We start from the raw sequence: 11022 nt of genomic DNA, 5'->3' as shown, positions 1-11022 counted from the left end.
GCTTTATCAACGGGTAGATGCTTTATCAATAGCACTTCCGGTTTTGACACGATCCCTCGCTTCAAAATTTTATTTGAAACTTTTATTTGTGATCCCTATTATTGCCCTAATAAAATGAATGATAAAGAGCGATAATATCGTTAAAAGCAAGAAAAAGGCTCGTATATGTCAAAGAAGTGTCTTATTTTATCAAGGAACCTGTATTGGCTACTTGAAGACAGATGTTACCCCCCCCTTTTTCGGAGAAAGTAAACCCTAGCAGTTAAGTTGTTGTTATAAGATTCCTTTAACATCTTCAATAATGCTTTCTTATATTATACTACGTATGCCTACCTAGTAACGTAGGTGTAACTTACCATGAATATATATATATATATATATATATATATATATATATATATATATATATATATATATATATATATATATATATATATATATATATATATATATATACTCCATAAGTAAGGGAAGTTGACGATAGAAAAATTAAAGTCATTACTTTTATCATAAAGCTTGGTTGTTTGATTATCATTAAATTCTTTATCAAGTAAAATATCAAAATATGAAACAGATGTGTCAGACTCTGTGGCGTCTTTTGTCTTAAGTTCACCAGGATATATCGTAATGACATAAGAATATTAGTTACCCCACCTCTGTTGATTTTTCCGTGAAATTCTGGCTTACGATTGGTTGAAGTCTGTCACGTGAAGGCGGTGGATTACTTATACCCGGTCAGTTGTAAATCCATACCCGGTCACAGTAAAATCTATACCCGGTCGATGTATTACGTCACAAACACAAACGTGACGTCATAATAGGCACAGTATAAGCGCGATAAAGCATTTAGCAGAGAAAACCATTTATAAACTACAGATAAAACGTAAATGTTTCATCGGTGGGGTAAATTCGTTACATAGTCATTTAGTGACAGGGTATGGGATGATACCTGGTTAGTAAATTTCATACCTGACTCGGCTCCGCCTCGCCAGGTATGAAATTTACTAACCAGGTATCATCCCATACCCTGTCACTAAAAGACTATGTAACTAATATTACATAGTCTTTTGGTGACAGGGTATGGGATGATACCTGGTTAGTAAATTTCATACCTGTCGAGGCGGAGCCGAGTCAGGTATGAAATTTACTAACCAGGTATTATCCCATACCCTGTCACTAAAAGACTATGTAACGAATTTACCCCACCGATGAAACATTTACGTTTTATCTGTGGTTTATAAATGATTTTCTCTGCTAAATGCTTCACCACGCTTATACTGTGCCTATTATGACGTCACGTTGTGTTTGTGACGTAATACATCGACCGGGTATAGATTTACAACTGACCGGGTATGGATTTGCAACTGACCGGGTATAAGTAATCAACCGCCTTCACGTGAAAGACTTTAACCAATCGTAAGCCAGGATTTCACGGAAAGATCAACAGAGGTGGGTTAATGGATATTACCCCACCTCTGTCGATTTTTCCGTGAAATCCTTGCTTACGATTGGTTGAAGTCTGTCAAGTGAAGGCGGTGGATTACTTATATCCGGTCAGTTGTAAATCTATACCCAGTCGATGTATTACGTCACAAACACAAACATGACGTCATGATATGTACAGTGTAAGCCTAATGAAGTATTTAGCAGGGAAAACCATATATGAACTACAGATAAAACGTAAATGTTTCATCGGTGGGGTAAATTCGTTACATAGTCTTTCAGTGACAGGGTATGGGATGATACCTGGTTAGTAAATTTCAAACCTGACTCGGCTTTGCCTCGCCAGGTATAAAATTTACTAACCAGGTATCATTCCATACCCTGTCACTAAAAGACTATGTAACTAATATTATTATTGTTGTTAATTGACAATACGTAGTCGCTATATCTAAACGTCGAGTTGAAGTTTTTTTTTCTTATTACGCATTAAAATTTTGGACAAATTTTGCTTCATATGAATACAAAAATAGGTATGCTAATAACGGGGAGCAACTAGTATCCATGGAAATTCCAATAGATTGTTTGAAGACACGGTCTCAAAAAACAAAATATTTATTGCCTTATAAAAACTCAAGAATCTTTTTAATGTCAACTTAAAGATTTTAAGCTGTGGATTTTGATAAAATATTGTGATACACAGTACACAATATCAATCCGTCAATCTTTTTACAATAGACTAAAGGATTTTTTTAAGTATATAATCTCATGTTTTACCACACTTTCATTGTATATATGTTTTAAGATTTTTTAAAGCAGATTGTTTGAAACATGCCAAAATAAGAAATATTTTTATCACAGTGGGGCGAAAATGAAAGCATCAGATAGTCTTTCAAGATTACCAGGTACGTACAAATTTACTACATGCACATTGTTTCCTAAATGTGACTTTTAAATGTGTGCAACTTGACTTTTAGTTCATTTTTCTTTTGATTTAAGGCCTTGGAGCAGAGATGAGGTAGTGTATCTATTACAAGTCGGAAGGTATTGTTAATTAAAAAGATTTAAAGTCTTGAAAGATGTATGTTGTCTTTTACTGAAAGTGGCAAAACACTTTGTATTAAATATGAAGATAACGAACACTCAGTAATCAATTTCAAAAGTCCAGTAAACAGCACAAATCATCTCAGTTGGGATTAATAGCCATGGAGGAACATTCCTTAAATTCCGGTCATATCGGCTGTGTATTAACCGTCAGGCAAATAGAAAAACCAATTAACAATTTAGTTATTAAAAATAGCCTTACAATCAGTATGAAAAACGTCAACTAGCATTCGAGTTAACGATAGGTTTTATTTGCTGTCTAGGTCATTGTATAGAGCCATAGAACAGGCGAAATGATAACATTCAGCGAGACTGTTGATGTCCTAGTTTCATCAAAAAACTATGTTTGTCAAAAGCTTAATTTTAAACACAAGACAGTATCTTACGTGATGCATACGACATGAAGGTTAGAATTTTCAGTTAAATTGTTATAAATGCACGGAATTCTTTCTTTTTCTCTTGAAAATAATCAATTCAGAAGGTCACAAAAAATTAATACTTACTATAGATCTAATGAATTCAAGGTAAAAGATACAGTGATGTGCCATAAGTGTTCGTCCAAATTCAAAATGGCCGCCGTAGTAACGAGACGCTTCGGAAAAATAAAACACAGAAATAAAATCACAAAATGTTTTTTCTTACCTTAATAGTTAGTTATATAGCCTTTTGACCTTAGAACTTTCTTGGGATCGACCTGTATAAGCCCTGAACATAATAAATCGGGATGTTTATTCAGATACGTCGAATGGCTGTCTCCAGCTGATTTTTACACAGGAATATTTCGTTTTCGTTTTCCAGTTCTCCTTTCAGTCTCAACCAGATAGTTTCAATAATGTTCAAATCCAGACTCTGAGCGGGCCAAACCATTGAATGAATATTATTCTGTAATTTATATTCTTGAACTATTCGGGCTCTTTGAATAGGGGCGTTGTCGTCTTGAAATGTATAGTTATTTCGAGGAAAATGGCGTGCTATAACTGGCCAAAGTTGACCTTCAATTATATCAATGTATTAATGTTACCATCTACAACAGTCACAATCCCTAGACAGTTGAAAGTGATGCAGCCCCATATCCGATTAAGCTAAACTTAGGTGTTGGAGTTTGCGAGATACAACATGGCATCCACTCTTCGCCCACCTTTCTCCATATAAACACACGGTTATCAGTCCCAAGTCACATCCACTTTGCATTCATCACTAAAGATCACTATGTTCAAGTAATTATCGATAGTTTTGTATCTGTTTCCTCTACACCAGGAGAGTCGTGCTTTTCTGTTCACTTCGCGAATTCTGATGAGATTTCGAACAACTCTTCTAAAATACCCTTGTTTGTACAAATTTCGTTGGACTGTCCGTTTAGCTATTGCAGAGTCTCTATTTTCATTTAATAAGGCTTCAATGTCTGATTTATTTCTCTCTGTTTTCTTTCACCAACCTTAAAATGCCGCGACTGTCTCTGTCACTTCCCTTTCCTTTTTAAGTTATAACTTAATTTTAGTGTTATTGCTTTTTCCCCGATCATGACAAGGAGCATACGGTGGGTGTGACCGGACAGTAGGAGATGCTCACTCCTCTCCTCCATGGCACCTGATCTCACTTCCGATGTTTCCGAGGTCCGTATTTGCTCTGCTCCTATTTTGTATTGTTTTATGGACTTCGATATTGAAAACTGTTCGTTCTCTCCATATCCATCGTTTATGCAGTATTTTGCTACTGTGGGGTAATTTTTGTGACAGACACGTCATTGTGTAAATTTAAATTGATGTTAAATTAATTCATTCAGCGCCCAGTATGAAGAGCTAAATCAGAATAGACGTGAACAGGAAAACAGTTATGATGCTATTCGAACACCAAACAGTATGTACAATACTATCAGTAAAGACTTTGCTAATAAATATTTTCAAAATTCTTTTGATTTCATGTTAACAGTTGTCAAAATATTATTTGAATTGTCTTATTTCATTTTAGAAAACAGAATTTCCGGGTAAGTAGTTCTCAGAGTTAATGTCAATAATGAGTAAACCAAATGAAAATCGTGATTAAAAATTGATCAGAAGTCTAAATATGATTTGTTATTATTTATTATAACCGGACTCATTGCTCATGGAGCAATGCCCGGCTTTTGCTTATACGGTGATAATCCGGAAATGCCGCTTAATCAAATTTACGCGTTATTATGTAGTACGTTCGTTTGCACAATCACATTGAGGCAATACAAATACTAAATTAAATTTTCAAAGTTATCTGAACATGTCAAAAAAATTATAGTAATATACTTTCTACTGTTTTCTTCGATTAAATATGTGTTTAAAATATGCGAAAGGTTTTCATCAGGTATCCCTGTCTGCGTCATATTCTATAAATAAAAGTTTTACTAGCAGGCTAACACAAATGCAGGGAATATCATTAATGACTTAATGTACGCTTTAATGCAAAACAGCTACATTTTATTTAATTTTTTTTTTTTACTTTTTAAGACTGTATTTTTTAATGCCATTGCTTTTTTATGTTTATGCAGTATTTTGATACTGTAGGATACTTTTTGATATTGACTCGTCATTGAGTTAATTTAGATTAATAAATAAATGTTAAATTAATTTATTCAGCGCCCAGTATGAAGAGTTAAATCAGAATAGACGTGAACAGGAAAACAGTTATGATGCTATTCGAACACCAAACAGTATGTACAATTCTATCACTAAAGACTTTGCAAATGAATCTATTGTAAATTCTTTTGATTTCATGTTAATCAGTTATCAGAGTATTACTTGAATTGTCTTATTTCATTTTAGAAAACAGAATGTCCGGGTAAGTAATTCTCAGAGTTAAGGTCTATAATAAGTAAACCAAAAGAAAATCCAATAAAAAAATCAGAAGTCTACTATATCAATATATGATTTGTGACGGAACATCATTTTTGAACATTACAGTTCAACATATGAAGATCTGCAACCCCAGAAAGAAGAAAGCAAGTATGAAAAATTTACAAGTCCTAAAGGTACCATATCTTTACTGAAAATATTGAAAATCAATAATGAAAGCAGAAACTCTTGAATCTATTAATTTCATTAAAAATTGAAAAAAAAAAACACTAATATGTTTCGCAAGAAGTATTTAATCAAACAATAAAAGTGTTTTTGTTATAGTATATGGAAAAGAATGGTTGCAACAATGCCAAAAAAAATATACCGCATTTGCGAGTAAATCTAATTTTTTTTTTCTTCTATCATTGCAGCTGTTGTTATACAATCTTAGATTTATGAGGGGAATAACATAAAGTGAAATGTATTTATCATTACAGAACCAATATAATAAAAAAAAATTCCGTTTAATAAAATCATGTTTTAGAGACCTTCGTACAGAATTTCCTTTAAGGGCCTGTAAAAATTTAACTATTTCATGTCATCATTAGCAATTGGAGTAGGTGTATCATCCACCATAGCGACAAGAAAACACTGATACATACTTTATCAATCTGTTTTGTGAAAAGATAAAAATAACTTACTGAATGTTTTTTGAAATATTTTAAAAAGTAGAAGAAATAATGTGAATGAAATATTCAGGCAACAAGGTAACTTTTGTTGACTTTTCCTACTAATTAGTTTTAAAAAAGATTTCATAGCACTATTGACGTTTTTTACGGATCGATTTTCTTATTATGCGATTTATATACGAGGGCCGTTCAAAAATTACGCGGACTTGTTGCACAGAAAAAATATTTGACGACATAATTGGACAAAATGTCACACATAATATAAAAGAATCTTTACTTATATGGTCTTCAAAATTTCATATCAAAATGTTGTAAATTGGTATCAATTTTAAGTGATTTATCAGGACATATCATTGAGTCACGGAGCAGCAAAATCTTCGACGTCACGGGCATTATAAAAATATGTGATTGAGCTTTCATTTTCTAAACATTTTCCCAAGAGTACCTGTATAGTTTGAGTTACCTTATCTACTTAACATCCAAACACCATTTCTTCTCGAGCTTAAAATATATTAAACAATTCAAGAATATTCTTTTTTAAAAAAAAAAAACAAAAACAAAAATTGCAGGTATTTATGAAATATAGTGTGATATTGGTGACACTCAATCACGTACTTTACAGTCCGAATACTGTATAGGGGGAAAATAACTCGCGGTGTTAATATTCGCTATATTCACGGTGTTAACAAATCCGTGAATTCAAGAAACAGTGAATAAATTTTCAATAATCTCCATGTTTTATTTGGAAAATTGAGAATAGACTACCATAGATTTATATAGGTGTTCGTGTAGTCCATGGTCATTTCAGTAATTGCGAGTAGTACTGGGATTCAATTAATTTTAATTATCACGCTTTACTTTAATTCAAATCGGCAGATAATAATTTGTGTTTGTTCAAAAGCTGTTTTAATAGCCAAAGCTACATGTTTCATCAATCAAAACAACGTAGGCCATGGGTTTTGATTTCCCGTGCGTAACTAATGTTACCACGTGTATTTGTTACCTGCATTCTCATGCATGTTAGTTCATGTAGTTTTTATCTACATTTTGGTTTTAAAAAATCATTCAAATAAATATCGAACTTACTGACGAAGGAAGTGTGGAAGGATCATATTATTTCGTAGAACTACATAAAAAGTTTTATTTCCGTCCAGTAGTTATTCGCTGCGTTGTATTGAAGATCTGGGGTACACATGCACTCATCGTAATAGCATATAGGAAAGTCATTTAACGTTTAGAGACTATTAGTACATGTAGCTGCACTTGTGTTAATTAATTATTTATAAAATTTAACAATTTTATAATAACTTGCCCTGTTGTTCGTGAAATAAAGACATAACGCTGATTAATGTCGTTTACATGTAGCTATGGTATGGATTAAATGGAGACAAGGGAAGTAACTTTTATTACATACCAAATTCCGCGAATTCAAGAAACCGCGATCGTGTCAGATGTGAGAAAACCGTGAAAATTACAACCCGTGAAATTAATCCCCTATACAGTAAAGTTTTCGTCGATAATCTTCTTCCTGTCCTCCCGTATAGCATTTTTACAGAAGTCTAACGGTCTAAAATTTCATTTGCTTTTTGTGGACGAATGTCACGAAAACCCTAGTTTACTACACGTCTTATTATGCATATTTTGGATCAATGTTGGCGATATCTCGAGCATTACACATATTTTAACAAAAATGTGGTGCGTCGTCAATTCAGGAGACGTCATTTTCACAGTCGTTTTCATGGGAATCGCATCGGAGAAAAACCACTCTATTTCTTTTAATACTTCAAATATCATGACAGAAATCTAAATACATAATTAAAGAACAATTTAAAGATACATTTGAGAAAATTGTCGAAAAATATCGCTAATTATAGAAAATTAATGAGTTAAATTTTTTGATTCCGCATGCTTTTGCTTCAGATTTTTTGTCGTGCTCCGTACCTCTCCATCAGCGATCTCAACATACCGATAATTTTCGTAGAATTTTTTCTAAATATAGAAATTTTGCCCAAAATGTATTGGAATCATTAAGATACATATTTCTTTGAAATTTCATAACTATATGACGTCTGTAAGAGTAAATAATAGTACAGTCCGCGTAATTTTTGAACGTCCCTCGTAATTTATCTTATTTCTTATTATTATTACAATCTCGGCATAATGCATATCATCGGGAGTTCAATGTCCAAGAATTTTTTTCTATCTATGATAGTAAAAAAATTCTGTCGATCTCCAAAATGAATTTTTTTTAAATTTATTGCTTAGGAGCCAAATGTTTCAAATTTTAAAAACATTTTCTTTAATCTATGCAATGTTTTTAATTTTCCTGAACAAAAAGATCCACAAATAATTTATTCAATTTGTAGGTGGAAAAGACAGTGTATATGCGAATTCGAAGATGCTATCCCAAGGAAATGTATATGTGAATACGTCCTTTAAAGACAATTAGAATATATGGTACCTAAAATATTTTTTTAATTCTAATATTTTTTACTGTAAAGAGTAAAGAATCAATCAGTAATATTTATGATCGCCATAGTCAGAGTTTATAGAAAATTTCATGCTTGCCTAAATTGCCATACAAATTAGTTTTGTTTGTTTATTGTTATTGTTTGTTTTTTATGCAGAGATATTGTATATGCGATAAACAACTTTTGCTTTTGTTTAGTCATATTTTTTTATCATTTTGTCTAAAAAAGATTCATATATGAAAATCGATGTACACTTACTTTGAAAAACTGTTCTTTAAACTTTGTTAAGAATGTTAAGAATATATACGAGTATTTATATACAGTGTATATATATATATATTTTTTTTTAAAGAATGACGTTGATACATAAGGACAGGGGGCCTGTTTTACACAGTATTTATGACTAAGGCCAAACTAAGTTCTGCCCTTAACTTTTTAATTTCCATTGAATTGAAAAATATTATTGATCTAAAAAAAAAAATAAAAATAAAGAAATACAGAAACATACGAGGGTTATCCTAAAAAGTCGTAGACAGGTAAAACAGTTTTGTTTCTCTTTGCCTTATTAAATTTCTTTCCTTGTCATAGCAAAGAGTAACATTTTATGATCGTGCACTTCAAGTTTCATGATGATATCACATAAGAAAATTATGAAACAACAAAGAAAGAATATAAGTGTACACCGGCGCACGAAAGCAAGCGTAAATAACGTCGCTTATAACGTTTTGATCTCTTTGTCTGCTTCACTAGCGGGTATTAACATTCAATAATTTTTTTTTAAGTGATAGACCACTCTTCATTAACGGACATATTCAAATTCACAACTGTCCGTTTGTTTTTTTACTTGTTTGTTTGTTTGTTTTTTTTTTTTTGTTTGTTTGTTTGTTTGTTTTTGTTTTTTTTTTGAGCAGATTCAAATTTCAGTCGGAATTTAGTCGAAAGATCGCCTTGCATTGTAGGCATCAAAGAATACAAATTGTTTGACGTCGTTCGCGGTCCAGATTTTTCCAAATTGTCTGCGTTTATCAAACAGTACTCTACTTCTTACATGCCGTAATTAACTATTTTCGGCACAGAAGAAAAACTCTCATTGAATATCGTGCAAATTAAAAATAACTTCTTTATTAAAATCTGGTGTGATATGTCACTTCTGTACTCTTTTTTCCCGTCCCCGATGTATATTAACCATATCCAACACAATTTATTACATCTCCGTGCGCCGACTACGCGTTTGACGACGTCATTTTCATCAAACTCAATTTCAACGATACTATGAAAATCATGACACCAATCGTCTGTTTCTAATCATATTAATATGAAAGATATGTATTTATAAATTCACAATTTTAAAGAACATTGACTACATTACGTCTTTGCAAAATTTGGTAAGTATTGGTTGCATGACTAAAAAATTCTAAACATTGTCTACGACTTTTTGGGACAACCCTCGTATTTTACGCTAGCAATTTTAAACTGAATAATTTTAAATTTTGTAAAATCTTATAATCATTTTAACTTTCTAGTCTTGGTCGTAAGTTCTTTTGGAAAACAGACCTCTGGTCTATCTTTCTATTCATTGATCATATCGAAAAAATGCATAGATTTTTGAAATCTCATCTCAATCCCCACACCCTGCATATGATAAGCCAGAATACTTCCAAAATTGTAAATTCATCAGTCCAGTGTGAAGGGTTCTGGTTTTAGAATGGGTCTTGTTAATATTAAGAAAATGAATTTTCTTCTTTTAATTCTTTGCTCCTTTGTTTTTAGCAGACAAACTTAAGTGCATGTTATGAGGAGCAGCAATATTCCATTTTTCAAACTTTGAACGAGAGGGACGTTAAACAAGTTATACAATTAATCAATCAAAATTTGAAACATTACCTCTGGGTCATGAGGGGTTGCGGTATTTTGGCTTATAACTTTATTTATTATAAAGTGAAAATACATTAATTCTTTGAAATCTTCTATTCTCCTGTTAATTTAGAAAACGTCATATTTTTATTGCTACGAGTAAAAGTCTCGTTAACGTCCCTTTCTCTTATATACAACTGTACCTCGGACTCGTATATACAATGGACATTTCTCTCGAGCTAGTTTCGACTAAGATTTATTCTGATCGGAAGGCACGAAATAATTTATAAAAGAGAACTTTCAAGTACCTGTTTCGTAATTGTATCTGTTGTAAGATCACTAAAAATCGTAACATTTACTTTAGTCAAAAAGCATTTTTACATGTAGTCACTGATGAAAATTGTCGTTATTTCAGTTTTCACTAGAAGTTTCGATTTAACTTTACATCGGTTTTACTGATTGCTATTCAATAAAAAAAAAATTTGTTACTTCATTGCTGATATTTTTTTCCGTTTCATCATTACTAAAACTAGAAATTTCTTGAAATTCCTTTAAAATGCTATCCCATCGACAGTTTTGGTCTGATTTTAATATAACTTGTGAGGTACATGTACATTATTTAGTGCATTGGTTTTCGCTCCAATGAATGCTGTTACCATG

General features: G+C 32.0%; 1 protein-coding gene across 1 annotated transcript; it reads left to right on the top strand.

The window, feature by feature from the left end:
- Positions 1–2305: 2305 nt before the first annotated feature.
- On the top strand, positions 2306–9823 carry LOC134234073 (uncharacterized). Its single transcript, XM_062716138.1, has 8 exons — positions 2306–2345; positions 2440–2458; positions 4328–4401; positions 4513–4528; positions 5151–5224; positions 5337–5352; positions 5475–5542; positions 8404–9823. Exons 1-8 carry the CDS (start codon positions 2312–2314, stop codon positions 8484–8486), a joined length of 384 nt encoding a protein of 127 aa, XP_062572122.1. The 5' UTR covers positions 2306–2311; the 3' UTR covers positions 8487–9823.
- Positions 9824–11022: the final 1199 nt, after the last annotated feature.

The sequence above is a fragment of the Saccostrea cucullata genome, unplaced genomic scaffold (genome assembly GCF_032062105.1).
Source record: "Saccostrea cucullata isolate Sc308-1 unplaced genomic scaffold, CSIRO_AGI_Scuc_v1 ctg221, whole genome shotgun sequence".
NCBI classification, from domain to species: Eukaryota; Metazoa; Mollusca; class Bivalvia; order Ostreida; family Ostreidae; genus Saccostrea; species Saccostrea cuccullata.
This window is presented reverse-complemented; position numbering and strand designations above follow the sequence as displayed.

What these genes read in the sequence shown, in the direction of transcription:
- LOC134234073 (XM_062716138.1), top strand. Translation starts at nt 2,312, where the DNA reads ATGAAAGCATCAGATAGTCTTTCAAGATTACCAG. An exon ending in AAAATTTACAAGTCCTAAAG is followed by an intron (nt 5,543 to 8,403) that starts GTACCATATCTT and finishes TTCAATTTGTAG; the next exon opens with GTGGAAAAGACAGTGTATAT.